The sequence below is a fragment of the Rattus norvegicus genome, chromosome 2 (assembly GCF_036323735.1).
Source record: "Rattus norvegicus strain BN/NHsdMcwi chromosome 2, GRCr8, whole genome shotgun sequence".
In the NCBI taxonomy this organism is placed as follows: domain Eukaryota; kingdom Metazoa; phylum Chordata; class Mammalia; order Rodentia; family Muridae; genus Rattus; species Rattus norvegicus.
The window spans coordinates 6,936,329-6,952,339 of record NC_086020.1 but is presented as its reverse complement, the minus strand read 5'-3'; the positions used below and the strand labels follow the sequence as shown (position 1 = coordinate 6,952,339).

Sequence of the window (16,011 nt, the reverse complement as noted above, 5' to 3'; positions counted from 1 at the left end):
TTACACACTTGTCTTTTTACAGGAAAAAACACATGTAATTCATCTTTACTAAAATGTAGAACTCTTGGGCCCAAATTCCATTTGAAAACACATCCAACCTCTTAAAAAACACAACTTAGAAGACTCAGGGAGACGGTTAAAGGGCTGGGGAGAGCACACTAAAAGAACTCAGGGAGACATTGTCCTGGTCATTTATAAAGCAGAAATTTGCCTTAAAAACAAAACAAAACAAAACAAAAAAACCAAAATTGTTTATTTTTGTGAAACAAAGTTCAAATCTGAGTTCTACAAGGAAAAAAATGTTACATGTGGACAGCAAGTTCCATGTTCCTGTCAGTTTTCTCTCTTCCTGCTCCTCTGTGGTCCTGAGGAAAGCCACACCATGCCACAAAGAACTGCAGGCAAAAGCTGGCAGATCTAGGTCTGTGCCTGGCAGTCACCAGTAGTGGTTTAAATCTAGCGAAGAGACAGACCTGACAGGTAGGAGCTGCCCTGAAGATCAACAGAAAGGTTGGCCTAGGTCCAAAGTTTTGCAAAATGCATGGCTTCAGCCCAGTTCAATCAACATCACCATGAAAACTTGCATGCTCACTAATATAAACAACTGTTGGGAAAGTTATTTCCAAAGTGAAACAGAGGAGTGACCAGCTCTTAATTCTGCATTCCACTAAAAGTTAATCTTAACATATTCTTCTTTTTAAATCTATTTAGATTATTTTAAAAAGTAAATCTTCAGCTAGCCTGGTGAAAGTGGTAGATTTGCATTTGATTTCAACACTCATTCTCTCTGGTCCTGTAAATGAGTTGATTGGTTGTCCATATTTTCCCACCCTGTTCTGTCCTCTCTCTGACTTATTCTGGAAACAGCACGAACAGTTGGCCTTAAACAATTTTTTTAAACAAATGTTAAAAAAATAATGTTGACCAGTTATTTAATTATAATTATTTTAATAAATATTTTTAAAAGGTGGTTGACCAGTTGGCCTTTTTTTTTTTTGTTTTTCAAACTTCTTGTGTCTGAATGCAGTCTTAAGATGAGTGAAACCTGTCATATTTGAATTTTTATAGATCCTTCCCCAAATACCTGCTCTGAAAATAATTTCCGTGGTACAATATATATACACAATTCCATAAAATGTATTTCTATTTAATTTTCATAACTCAAATTTGTGTGCTAATTTTCTAAAACCTATAAAGGAATAAAAATTATTTCTTTTTTTAATAAAAACTATTTCTAATTTCACAGCTACTGATATAAAACATCAAATGCTTAAATGAGAGACCAGTTCTGATTCCTAAAGAAACTTGGCAGGCCTGATGACATATAGAAGATGTAAATAAAACCTGTCAAACGTCTGGATAAGTTGATTTAGAACTATGAAATATAGGCTTGAAAGATGGCTAGGGATGGTATGGCTGGCCTATTGTGAGAGCCATTAAGCCAATGTCTCTACACAGAGGAAGAGATGCTGTCAAAGAAAGGGTGAATACTTAAGAACATGAACAGTAGTAGAGCAATACTGCATGTGGAGAATACATACAATAAAATGCTTGGGTGATTATCCTCTAGACAGCCAGATACTTCTAGAAAGTAGCACTTCCACCCACTAAGCCTTTACCCCAGGACAACAGTGATGTATGAAGTAGTAAATTATGTGATCTCATCAACAGTCAATAACTCACTGAGTTCCTAGTGTGATGGCATGTAGGGAAGAGGAAGACACTGCTAGCTTTAAAAGTTTATGATATTCCTTTACAGGAAACAGCCATCAAAAGGAGATTGCAGAAACCCAAGCATGTTAAATATTAACTATAAAAATGATATGCAAAAATGTCAAAACAGCAAAATACATAAAAGGCTACATGAATACCATAACTATTTTTAAATTACTGAAATAAGGTAATTATCTCCAAAAGTATAATCAATTATGAACATAAAGACTGTCCCACTATGTTGGGGAGAAACATGAGTAATATAAAAAAAAAAAAAGAAAGAAATCAAAACCACTCCTGGAAACACCAAATGGAGACATAAAAACATTTGGTACTTCAAGGCATCTTAAAATACTGCAATATCTAGCATATGCCAGGATTAAGCAGATCACACTGTCAGTTTTAAAAAAAGATTTATTTTATTTGTATCTATGTGTACATGTGTGTGTTTCTCTGGGTGTAGTGCCTGCAGAAGCTAGAAGAGGATGTTGGATCCCCTGGAATTATGGGTAGGCATGAACCATCTGATGTGGGTGCTGGAAATTAAACCCAGGTGCTAGTTGTCTTTCTGGCCAACACTGTTAGTTTTTAAACATCAAATGATTACTGTGAAATAATAATAAAAAACAAAACGATCAATACTGGCCAGGGGAATCAGTTCCTGAGAGTACTTCCAAAGAGCTGTGGGAAAAGAAAACAGCATCCTTCCAGAGGCATTACTGAAAGTAACTCCTACTTCCTGACCTAGTATATTCCACATCTCTGAATCTATCCTAAGGAAACAGAGATGAAAATAAAATAAAGTACCAAAGGATGTTCCTTGTACTGTTATTATTGCATAACAGTATAAGTAATCATAGAATAGCTAAATGAATGATAGAAATTAGTACAATAATGTTGGGCATCTACTTCAATATAACCTTTATTATTGAAAATGTTCCCAAAAGCTTTAAATATAGAATATTTTAAAACTGATCAATAAATACATGGCCTCTGCAATTTTAAAGCTTTATTTAGGTTTTTTTTTTAAAGATTTATTTTATTTATTATATATATAAGTACACTGTAGCTGTCTTCAGATACACCAGAAGGGGGCATTAGATCTCTTTACAGATGGTTGTGAGCCACCATGTGGTTGCTGGGAATTGAACTCATGACCTCTGGAAGAGCAGTCGGGTGCTCTTAACCACTGAGCCATCTCTCCAGCCCGGTTTTTGTTTTTTTAAAGATGAGGTCTCATGTGGCTCAGTCTAGTGTCAAACTCACTATGGTGCTGAGGCTGGCTTTGAACTCCTGATCTTCTTGCCATCACTTCCAAGTGCTGGGATTACAGACATGTAACACCATATTCAGCTGCCTCTGCATCTTTTAAAAATTAGGTGTGGGAATGAGAAAACAAAGAAACAAACCCCAAAAGACTGGAGGAAATCCAACAGAATTGCTTTTCACTGGCCAGATACTCCTGTTTCATCTTTACTTTTGTCTTACACAGTTCTAAATGGTTCATTCACTTCATTTCTCAAACAGAAACAATGAAGGAGGCATAAAAATAAATTAGATTTTAGGCTGTCACTATAAAGACTGCCCTTCATGACTCAATCAGCTTAAATATTATGAAAGCTTTAAGGAAAAAAAATGTCATTGACTGTAAAATGCTAAGAGTCTCTTCAATATTAATCTTGGATTTGTAAGTTTCTTTTCTTCAAGTTCTCCAATTAAGACACAAAACACAATCTTCCCTAAAAACCAAGAAACAAAACTGCAAGCACCTGAACATCTTTATAGCCAAATACAGAACTTTCAGACACCTGGGTTAAACAAGCCAGCACCTGTTCACTGTCCAATGGAAATGTGAGTTCCCATTCTCCTCTTTGAAGACAGACTTTAGTGAATTACCAACACTCAGACTAAGAAAACAAAAGGCATCCACCTGAGCTGTAAGGAAGTGTAACCAGTACTCTGGTTAGCAGAGTATTGCTGACCTCATAATATGGCTGCTATTCTATTATCCCCAACAAAGCACTGAATTGCTACTCTGGCTTTTGAAATATTTTCGACTGCTCTTCCCTGGGGTGGCTTACTTAGAAGCTTCTATTGGATGGAATAGACACAATTTAGTTCTTAATCAGTTTTCTATTGAATTGAATTTTGTTAACCTATCACCAGCTCTTCAAATCTAACCAAGTGCTGCAGCTTACTCCCTAATCAGTCTTTTCCAGATTGAATGCCCCGGGTACCCCTCAATACCCCTCCCAATACCACTGCCCCTATGCCTTAACTCGGAAGGCACACTCTTCTGCTCCCACACCTTTGATAATGCTAGCAGTCCACCTGGGAAGAGAGCAGACAGAGGGCTTTCCCCACAGATAGATGACAAGGCAGTTCTATTAAGTCCTCAAAGAGCACAATGCTCGGCTGTGTCTAACCACAGATAATTCTCAAGACCTGCCTTTTCCACTCCCTTTGTCAACCTAAAAAAAAAATATTCAGCTTTTTGCCTAGATTTTCATATCAAGCCTGACATCTCTGAAAATTTCTTTTGCATTTGTTTTGGTACATTTAGAAAATACAAGTAACAAATTGCCTTTTGGGAGGCATCTATTGAAATATATTGTAGTTTTTTTTATTCATTTAACTCATGAAGATTAAAAAAATTTATGTTTAAAAATTAGTATAACAAGGCAAACCATAATTTATGTATTTACTTTTAGAAATAAACCAGTTTGAATTACAGAGCTTGACACCTATAAAATCACCAGCATGTCTGGAGTAAACGGGTTTCCTCCTCTGAGCCTGTCTTTCCATACCCAAGGGAACAAGTATTGAAACTTCTGCAGTTATCACTGTGTTTGGCTTTTAATAATTTTATCATATGAAAGCCACACGATATACCTTTTGGATGAATGGTTACTCAAGAATATATTAATTTGATAAAATGACATCACTCTGTGTTCACTGCCATGTTGTAGAGCCACAATGCTGTGCATAACTATGGTCTATCCTACCACACACAGCCACCTCCAGTCTGCTATTGTTCTTAGTAGCAGGGCTCATTTAAGTATTCATGACTAAGGAAGTGTCCTCCACAGTTGAAAAACAGTCTGTAAATCCCATTTTGTTTCAGAATCTTCTTTATATATCTATCTCTCCTTTTACTAGGAAAAAAAGTACTTTGGAGTTTTGAAAACCCTTTTAGTACAAATTTCTGGTGCTGATGGTCGGGCAGAAGGATGGAAGCGGTGTGAAGAGTCGTGTAAAGAGCTTCTGCACAGCATGACCCAAACAATTACCTTCTTGTTTTCCTCCATTCAGTCTTGAGTAATGATTCATCCATCCAACCAAATTCTCAAGCAATAAATACAGAGCTGTACAGACCTGACTCCCTTTTCACCCTTCTCACTGGCATCTATCATCAGCAAAATCCTGGTAATTTTGTCAAAGCAGATATTGGCAAACTTTAAAATGCAAATCTGACCACATGACTGACTCTTAGATTAAAAGTTAAAAACAGATGATGGTCTCCTGCAGTTGGTTGTAACGCACTGGAAGATAATGATATTATTTCAGTGGATTATGGCCAGAATTCTTTTTACTATTTTAAATTTCTTTCTATTTATTTTTATTCATTTAGTATGGGGGTATTTTGTCTGCATGCTTGTCTATGTACCATGTGTGTGCCTGGTGTCTCCAGAGGCCAAAAGAGGGCAACAGAGCCCCCGGAACTGGTGTTCCAGATGGTTGTTAGCTGCCAAGTGGGTACTAGAAACCAAATCCAGGAACTCTACAAGAGCAACAAGTGCTCCTACGTCTCCAGCCTCTTTAGAACACTTCCTTTTAATTACTTACAGGATTCTTTTATAAATGAGAAAAAGAAATGAACAAACAAACAAACAAAAAGCCGGGGTATACAGATGAGTTAAGGTAAAATAAATCCCAGACAGCATGGAGCTTTTGGTTCAGCTTCATGAATGTGCACATCCATATGTGTTAAGACTTCAAGTGAACTGTGTGGGTGTATGGGAAAGAGAGAGAGAGAGAGAGAGGGAGAGAGAGAGAGAGAGAGAGAGAGAGAGAGAGAGAGAGAGAAAGAGAGAGAAAGAAATGAGTAATTAATCCAGCTGTAAGAAAGAAAACTGAAGGGGAAGCTTTCAAAGTTTAGATTTCCAGACTTAATCACAGACTTCCACAGAGATTTACAGACAAGCAGCTCCTTGAGAAGAGGAGACCCCTGCTATACCTGTTTGCCCTTTCCTCATGCTGTGAAAGCGCAGGCCCAAAACGTATTTACCTCTTTTCTCACCAACCAAGTCCTGGCAACCCTTCAAATTCAGCTCCAAAAGGACTTCTCTAATGTCTTCCTGACTGTCACTCTCATTAACAGCTGGAGAGGTGGTCAACAGATGTGTATGAGAATGTGAGAATAAATTAAAAAATATGAATTCAGCACTTATCATAGGAAGGTAGGAGTGAGAACGCATGTGTCACACTGAAGGCAGCCTCTTTCAGCAAGTACTGGAAGGTCAAGTAATACCTTTCTGGCACTTCAGTACCATTGACTTTGAAGTAACAGTTCAGACATCAGAAACAAACAAACAGTATCTCCTTCATAGCATTCTGTAATAATTAGATACGATTATATATGTCAAGTGCTTAAAGTTCTTAGCAGCAACAAAAACATTTATAAAGACATTTCTTCTCTTTAAATTCTCTAGATCTAATAATATGTCAAGTTAACACTATTGAATAAGGCACTTAAGAGACTGTGTGAATGGCTTGAGGAGTCAGGATCTTAGACCCTTGCTCTGCATTGTTAATGGGCCACCAAATCTAAGAAGCTAGCAAGTTGGAGAATGTAGCACTATGTACCTCAAAATGTCACCAACCTCTGACACAATGAACATGCAGATGCTACTGATAATGGGGTGCATTCTAAGTTCAACTTACATGTTAAAATGGAAAATGCACAAACACTGGAGCCAGTGACACAGCTTTAACATGTGTAAAATGTTGTTAGAAAAATCTGGGACACTACAGGTACCCACTCCCCACCCCCCACCCCCCCACTCTTTCTTTCCCTTTTTCCCCCTTCAAATATAGTTGTTAAAATTTTATCATTTGTGGACACAGGACATAGAAAGAGGTCAACGACTATTTTAATGTTGCTAACGACTGAAATTTAAGGGCTATTTTAACTAACTATAGGAACTGTCAGTGTCACTGAAGGATAAAATTATTTCTAAGCTTAAATAACTTAGTGCTATCAAAATAACATTATTTGTAAAAAACAGATGACTCGGTTTCACAAGTTTCAGGTTTTAATGGAAAAACAAACAAAAACTCCAAAGTTATCAACTACATATTTTACCAACAAATAATACATAATGTTAGTTAGGAGGAAGAGTTAGCATCTGGAGGTCATATTTACCTTTGTCTGGACTGTCTACCCTAGTGCCTGGATGTTGCTGAGCGAAGACTGGAAACCAGCTCCCTGCTTCGCAATTTATAGTATCTATGGCCTTTCAGATTCGTCAGCTCCTGCCCCACTTTCCAGAGTGAAGATCAGCATGGGTGAGTACCTCTCTCCATGCTCATGCTTTGGGGACCTATTTCACTATGCTTCTCCTTAGGGTCTTGACAAAACTAGCTAGGAAATACTATCAGATAGTTCCCTGAGGCCCTATAAACACAGACAAAGTTATCCTCCGCCATTCTGAACTCCTGAGAGGTAAGGGCTAGCCTAGGTTCTCTGTGTTTTGGAGGCCTGCACTGATACCCACTCATGCTGTAGAGATTCTGACTTTAGCTCACTGCCTCTGTTCATTTAGAAAGCCCAGAAAGAACACCAAGGCAGGGATAAGTGACAGCATAAAACTAGAGTAGCTGGTTAAGTTACAATAGCTTCAAGCTATGACTTCATTCGATAGAGATAATGAGTGTCTAGAGGTAGCTCATATCCTTAGCTAAAGTGAGATTAAAAAAAAAAAACTTTGTGTACATATAAAAGTTAAATAATTCATGCCTTTTATAATCAATATGCAAAAAATTTAAATTAAATATAAACATTAATATTAATGTTGTCTTCTGCATAAACCACTACAGTATTAAGAATCTTAGAACAAAACACCTTTAACAGTCTCCTAGTGGTAGTCACATTCAGAGACAAGAGTATCAGTCTCTAATCATCAACTTTTGAGCAGATTGATGAGACACCATTGTTAATAAAACTAGTGAGCTAGCCAAACCAGAAACAGCAGGGGGAAAGAAGCCAGAGAATGCATATCATCTAAGAGAGAAGGTAGTGCTGAGGATTCATTTTTGTCTTGCTACTTGTTCCAAGCCGATAGTTATCTTTGCTTTCCAGGTACCAAGTTGGGTAGGGTAGGGCAGTCTGGGGGAAGCATATTCAGGGTGGGTTGAAATCGCCTACTAATTTCAAATACTGTATAATTTAGTCTTTTAGACTCAATCTTCTCCCAGGACCATATAAAGTAAAATAAATAATTAGCAAAGTATTTCTGAATGCTATGCTAAGCTCAAAGCTTAAATAAAAAATTTTAAAACAGAATCCAATCCTCCAAGCTTCTGCATTAATGACATTACTGCAAGAATTTATAACACTATTCAAGCCATTAAAGCTATCAGTTAAACAGATTTAGGAGGTTCCTGTGCCTTTTTAGAAGGCATACATTTAGAACTTGTTTGGCTGGCTTTTTTCTGTCTTGAAAAGACATGTGTCCCCAGCTGTAGGCAGCTACCTAGGTTTCCTTGTACCTATGCAAGTGTTACACAGCTGGGAGAACAGCAGCCAATAGCTGGTTGGCATTCTGGGCCTGGTTCATGCCAACTCTGTTGTTAACTATACCAGGATGTCAGCATAGTTGCTTAAAAGAAAGAAAGAGAGAAAGAAAAGACATATGTGAACTTGTTTGTATATAAAAATTGTATATAAAAATGTCTTTATTTTCAACATTTTAAGATAATTTCTAAAAATTGTATATGCAAACTTCTGTAGCCTCTAGAGTTGCTAAGTCTGAAAGTAAGGAATTAAAAAGAAACTTTGAATAACAGTCTCATAATAAACACTAAGTCAATATGGATTCTATAATCTCACAACATGACAATTTCCTGAGACAATCACTTCCTGGATATTAGTCTTAGAAGCCCCAAGCAAATCAATTGCAAGGGCATCCACCCATGTCAGCAAATGTGGCCATTATTTGCTATTGAAAACCTTGCTATTTCATGTTTTATCCCAATTATCTCATTTCTCACATTTATTTCTGTGTATAAAATATTGTGTTAATTCTAAATTAGGCTGTTAGGATTTTAAACATTTGTTCTGAAAAGAGAACTTTACTTTTTTTTTTCTTTTTCTAATATAACACCTTGATTGGAAGCCCATGCTTGTACTCTAAATGTTCCTGTCTCAGCATCTGAAATACTGGCATTACAGGTACAGCATCATGCAGAGCTAACAGATACCATTTTGTGCCCACAAAAACCTTTGTTTCAAATGTTGATTCACAGCATTGAGAAACACACACAAGGCCTTGTTATTGATGGTTCCTATAGAATGGTCCTTTTATAGAAGTGCTGTGTGAGGGTTTTAGCTAAATCCATTATTTGTTATTAACCCTTTCCTAAATGTTAGTCTGCATGTGTGTGTCAGGCTGGAAATTCTGCAGGAGTGAGGACCATATCGTACCCTACCTCTATATTCTTTCACACTAATGTAGAACTTGGTCATGCTAGCATATGCCAGAAATCTTAGTGCTTCAGAAAGCATAAAGCAAAGGATCTCAAGTTCTAGGCTAGCTTGGGACATATAAGGAGACTTCACAAAACTAAAATAAGTGGAGTAGGTAGCTAAATGCCAGGCATTTCAGTACTTGGCAGGGAGAGGTGGGAGGATTCTTTCAAATTCAAGGTCAGTCTGTCTGATCCACACTGAAAGTTCCAGGCTAGCCTGAGCAACACAGAGAGGCCGCATCTGAGAAAGTCAAACCCAAACAAAAACAAACACAGAAAACAGCATAAAACCAAGAAGTAAGCAGAATAGTAACAACTTATTAATACGCCAACTAGGTACATATTTTATAGTCTGTGAAATACCTGTTATGTCAATTGTATCAACAGCTGACTGCACTAAACACTGAGTGAGCTTTCCAGAAACACTTTTTCAGAGCTCTCCAATATATGCGAAGGGTTTTTCACCTGCAGTATAGCCTGCATCTACCAACTGTTTGCCCTTAGAAATACTCAATTTCATAAAGCTACGTAGATTGGTTTTCCAAACTCCACTGGAACAGACAGGAAGTCACCTGCTTTGCTTTGTGTAAGAGGAAGAGAGAACAGTGCTACTTTTCATAAAGCTTACATGACTATAAAGGTGCAGCTTTTGGAAACTGGTACACTGTGTTGTCATTTTCTTAGTATATATTATTACATATTATATTCTACCTTATATTATTACCTTATATTCTTACATGTAGGTGGGCTAGGTAGAGATTAGACCCATGAGGACAAACTGGCTGACCCAGACTGGGGAATAAATGAGGATATTTACAGTTGTACACAGTTCCTAACATTCATGAGGTGCTTCCCTACAGAAAATGCCTTCAATGAGCATCAAATTTCTGGTGTGCCCCTTTGCACTATGGGAAAGGTGTCAGTGCCTCTTAGACAGTTTCCATTTTCTGCTATTGAAGCTACTGTCCAGCTATAGAAATAAAACCAAAATAATCAATGTCTTAGAATTCCATACAGCACAGTGACATACTTCAATATTTCAGTCTGTATTTTTGTAGACACGAACATTAACCCAACAGAGCATGTTCAAACAAAAAAGCAAATAGGCTTAAATGCTAATCTGCCAAGATCTAAACTCTGACCCTCTATAGGTATTACCAAAGGAGGCGGGGATCCTATAATTAGCAACTAGGACTATCATAACCATGCAGACTTAGCGTAACTTCACCAGGCAAACGGAATATCTAACACTTTTAAAAGGATACTTTAACAATGCTTCAAATTTGCCTACAAATGGCACTATCATGACAGTTAAGGTATATTTTTGATTACATTTGATATAAAAAGACAAACATCTCTCACTAAGAAACAGTTATCATTTGTGGGAACTCTAAATTTAAAAACCTTCCAATTTAAAACCCTAACCGTTTTCCACACTGGAAAACTGTATAAGCATATTTCTGAAGGGTTTTAAAAGCAATCATCACAGGCAATGTTAACTTATCATGGTTCTAAAGAACAACAGAGGAGCACTGTATAGAAGACCCTCACAGTTATGGCTCTACAGACTCCCTGTGGGCTGTGCCAACCCACTCTCTCCCCTGTAATGAGTCTTTGTTTTTACCAAGTCCCAATGGGCTGGGGAGAGCTCTGCAAATGGAAGGGGGGAAGGGTAGACAGAATGCAGCTGCAGGCTCTAAAACAATGCTGAGTCCATAATTTTGTTCCCAGGAGAATAATAAAAAGGGTAGGGTGCTGATGAGGCAGACACAGAACAAGCAAGGTAAGGCCAAGCATCCTATTCTCTCAGTCTACAGTGCCTCCAAGCCCCATTCACTATACAAACACAGTCACACTGTAATTGGACTGAAAGCTTACCTGTTAAAATTCAAACACATTCTGAGAGTTAAACCTATCAGTCATTTTATAACTAAATTACCTTTGGCAGCAAACAATACTTGGGCAAGGGATACAGTGGTATAAGCAAAAATAAGTACTAGGAAGAGGGCTGGACATGTGGGCTCAAGGACAGCTGTGCAAAGAGGTAAGGGATTTGTAAAAGAAAGCCCAGTGTCTCAACTGTGAGCTGCTTGCCCAGGACCTAGGGTAAGAAGTAGACCGCAGAAGCCCATGCCTGTGCTAAACTGCATGTTGGAATCAGAATTAGAGTTTGGTAGCCCTAAGTATTCACTCCCAGTCATTTGGCTGTTGTGTCTAACTTGGTGCCTCCTAAGAAAATGTCCTTTATTTACATTTTCTTAGCCTGAGATCTCAACCAAGGTAAAGGGAAAGCTAGGGGAAGCAGCAGTTCCAGAATAGCAGTGGCCCCTCCAGCTCCAAGAAGCACAGCTCAGACCTTACTTTCCGGCCTGAAAAGTCAGTGTTCTCCAGAGTTCTAGGAATCTGGCCTGCCATTGGATCATCACTTCAAATATTACTGATGCCATTTAAAAACTGCAGGAAACTCCAAAAACTTTATTTAAACAATTGAACTAACCCCTCATATAAAATGAGATGAGGTTAGTAATCAGCACCTAAAAAGCTATACAAGAAAATTCAGAAGAATGCTCATTTCTATTAGGACCCCATCCATGAACACTTAGTCACTAAGGAGGAAGAAAGGACTTCATTGTAAAGCTGTCATGTAGAAGCAAAACTGGCATCCACACAAACATCTCCTTCAAGTTAGCATTATACAAAAGATTTAGAAATACTGAATTCTTAGTCCAATGAATGATGTAATTAATCTGGCTCTACAGATTTTCAAGTTATAAGGTTTAAAAAGACCGTTTGGTAGGTACATTTTTATGTTTCTGATGTTATAAAAAGTCACAAGGATGTAGATTTACAATGATCAAGCTTATGATCTTCTTCCTTGTGCTTGGCTTTTCTCCAAAGTCATAAACTCCACTTATAGGTAATCCAAATGGCCATGCTACATAGCTAGCATATAGGAATATAAATACTGATTAATTCAAGCGAGGAAGCAGAATAAACATCTATTTAGTTTCTTAATGTTAAATATTAATAGTAACAACTAAAAAGTAATACTAGGGCTGGAAAGGTGACTCATTAGTCAGGAACACTTGCAGCTTTTGCAGACAACCCAGGTACCATTCCCAGCACCCACATCCATCCATTCATAACTCCAGCCCCCTCTTCTCAACTCTGAGTGCACCAGGCATGCATGTGATACACACACACACACACACACACACACACACACACACACAAAACATACATATAAAATTAATAAACCTAAGAAAATTAATAGCTATACTAATGCTACTGCTATAAATATCTATTATAAAAACAAAATTCAAAGGTCCATTTAATTAAAAGTTATATATTATGCTTGTTAGTTTTGGTATTGGTCACTGGACCCAAGGTCCTGCATATACCACCTCCAAGTTATACTCCCTAGTGTAGAATAAAGCAGACATACAAAAATGCCTATTCTAGCAAAGCTTATTTCCTATTTATACATTTCATTTCCTACTGTGCAAAATTAAGAGATTAAGCATACAGCTACACTTTATTAATAGGAACAATTGTATTCATAACTTGCATAAAATCAATCCTTTGTTTAGTTGCTGCAAATATAATAAATTTCCATCAAACTCTTGATGTTTAATCTTCAATGAAAAGGTTCTTCAATGAAAAGGCACAACCATCCATGATTTGCAAACAACTTTGTTTTTGTTTTTGTTTTTTGTTGTTTTTTTTTTTAACATAAAGACAACCCAAACATCTTAAACCTGATGGAAAATCTCATTTGGTTATGAAGCTCCTAAAATATGTGACTGATTATATTGACAGTAAGATGAAAGAAAAATGTAAAGCTTTAAGATATTTTCCTAAAATTGATAGTACTTACCCCTTGGAGTCCTTGGAACTGAATTGAAGGTTGAAAAGGAATTAAACTCTATATAAAAAAAGAAAGAGAAAAACAAGTAAACTTTAGTTAGACTATTTTCGTTAGGTTTTTACTGCTGTGAACAGACACCATGACCAAGGCAACTCTTATAAGGACAACATTTAATTGGGGCTGGCTTACAGGTTCGGAGGTTCAGTCCATTATCATCAAGGTGGGAGCATGGCAGCACCTAGCCAGGCATGGTGCAGGCAGAGCTGAGAGTTCTACATCTTCATTTGAAGGTTACTAGCGGAAGACCGACTTCCAAGAAGCTAGGATGAGGGTCTTAAGCCCATGCCCACAGTGACACACTGACTCCAACAAGGTCATACCTCCTAATAGTGTAACTCTCTGGGTCAAGCATATACAAACCATCACATTCCACTTCCTGGCCCCCACAGGCATGTCTAAACACATGAGTCTATGGGGGCCATATCTAGTCATAGTTTAATAAAAATAAGTGCATTTAATCCAACTTTCAAAGTCCTCATTGTCTATAGCAGTCTCAACAATGTTAAAAGTCCAAAGGTCAAAGTCTCTTCTGAGATCCATCCAATCACTTACCTGTAATACCCAAAGCAAGGCAGGACAAACTCTAAACTCTGCATCTCCATGTCTGATGTCAAAGTGGTCTTCAGATCTCCAACTCTTTTTTCAATCTTTGTTGACTTCAACAAACTTCTTTTCCTGGGCTGGTTCCACTTTCTGTTAACAGCATTCCTCGGCAGATATCCTATGGCTCTGGCATCTTGAATATCTTGGGGTCTTCAAGGCAACTTCAATACTACAGCTTCTGGTTTCAATGTCTGGGATCCACACACAATCTTCTGGGATCCTCCAAAGGGCTGTCATCACTTCTCCAGCTCTGCCCTCTGTAGCATTCTAGACTCAGGTTGATCCACTCAACTGCTGCTGCTATTCTTGGTGATCATCCCATGGTACTGGCATCTCTAATACACAATAGCCTCTCATAGGCTCTCTTCATGGTGCCAAGCCTCAAATCCTTTGCATGACCCCTTCAGTCCAGGGCCGTCAACTACAACTGAGGCTGCACCTTCATCAATGGCCTTCATGGCCTTTCACAGTGTCAAGCCTCAGCTGCTCTTCATGACCCCTTCATGCTTCGCAACCAGTACCACCACATTACCAAGTCCAACAGCAGCATGAGGTACAATCTTGGCTATCTCTGGAACACAGCTTCTTTGTGCTCCCAGGAAACACTTCCCAGAAGATTGCACCTCAGTGGTGCTGGTCTCTTCTTAATCACCACTAATTTCTTAGCTCCAGCTAACCAGCATCAATTGTCCCAGTAGTATCTTCTTTTCTTGACTCTAAAGCCAGAGTCACATTGCGAAGCTGCCAAGTTCTGCTGCTTGCAGTAGCTGGAACATGGTCCTTTGTTCTATTCCATTATCAGTTGCTTTCTGTTTTCTAATTCGTTCATTGCCTAAGCATGGCTGTCCTGGATCTTGCTTTGTAGATTGACTTTGAACTCAGAGATTTGCATACCTATCTCCTGGAATTAAATGTCTGTACTGCCACTTGTGGACTTATACTTTTTTTTCACTTTGAACTTGCTCTGTCCCAGGCTGGCCTGGTACACAGAGATCTGCTTGGCTTTATCTCCTTGGATTAAAGTGTGCACCACCATGCCTGAATCTAAACTCAGCTCAGTAGGATCTTCCCTAAATTCCTACTCCTGTAATATGCTATCCCTAGAATACAGGATTCAGTTCCATTTCACTTCCTGGTACCCCTTTAATACTTGAACCATATTCCTTTCTAAGCTTGCAGAGTTGTTCAAAATGTTCTTCATGAGACTTGACCTCAGAACAAAGTCTATGCTGGGCTTTTTTGAGACTTCCTTTGTCAATGCAATTATAAATTTCTTTACCTTAGCCTCAGATAGACTCTTCAGACAAGGGTAAAAACCAGCCACATTCTTCACTTAACCAAAATACTACAAAAACAGTCTCTAGGCCACATACTGAAATTCTTCTCCTCTAAAACCTCTTGGGCCAGTTCTGTACAATTCAAATCACTCAGAGCATCAAACTCTTCCATATTCCTACAAGGATGGCTCATTAAGCCCCACTTAAAACATTCCATGGTTTTCCAAATCCAAAGTCCCCAAATCTACACTCTTCCAAACAAAAGCATGGTTAGGCCTATCATAGCAATACCCCACTCCTGGTACCAACTTCTATCTTAGTTCGGGTTTTATTGCTGTGAACAGACACCATGACCAAGGCAAATCTTAAAAAGGACATTTAATTGGGGCTGGTTTATAGGTTCAGAGGTTCGGTTCAGTATCATCAAGGTGGGAGCATGGCAGTACCTAGTCAGGCATGGTGCAGGTGGAGCTGAGAGTTCTCTATCTTCATTTGAAGGTTGCTAGTGGAAGACTGACTTCCAGGTAGCTAGAATGAAGGTCTTAAGCCCATGCCCACAGTGACACACCTACTCTACAAGCCCACACCTCCTAATAGTGCTACTTCCTGGGCCAAGCATATACAAACCATCACAATGACAGAGAACGAAATAATTAAACCTCAAATGTATGTTTTCTCTGCCTTAGTAATGAAAACCTCTTTTCATTACATACTGACTTCTGTATGTAACATCTTTTTTTT

At 38.2% G+C, this 16,011-nt stretch overlaps 1 protein-coding gene across 4 annotated transcripts in view; it reads right to left on the bottom strand.

Annotated features, from left to right (window-relative positions):
- Window positions 1-16,011, bottom strand: part of Ell2 (elongation factor for RNA polymerase II 2) — an 80,209-nt gene that overhangs the window by 38,315 nt on the left and 25,883 nt on the right. For 3 of the 4 annotated variants that reach the window (XR_010063598.1, NM_001427210.1, XM_008760604.3), the window contains exon 2: window positions 13,340-13,387. Coding sequence is in view for 1 of the 4 variants with exons in the window: in NM_001427210.1 (NP_001414139.1) it covers window positions 13,340-13,387 (48 nt within the window). In the remaining 3 variants the exon portion in view is untranslated. Of the gene's footprint in view, window positions 1-13,339; window positions 13,388-13,942; window positions 14,867-16,011 lie in introns of those variants that run through there. The other variant, XM_039103371.2, reaches the window with a different exon arrangement.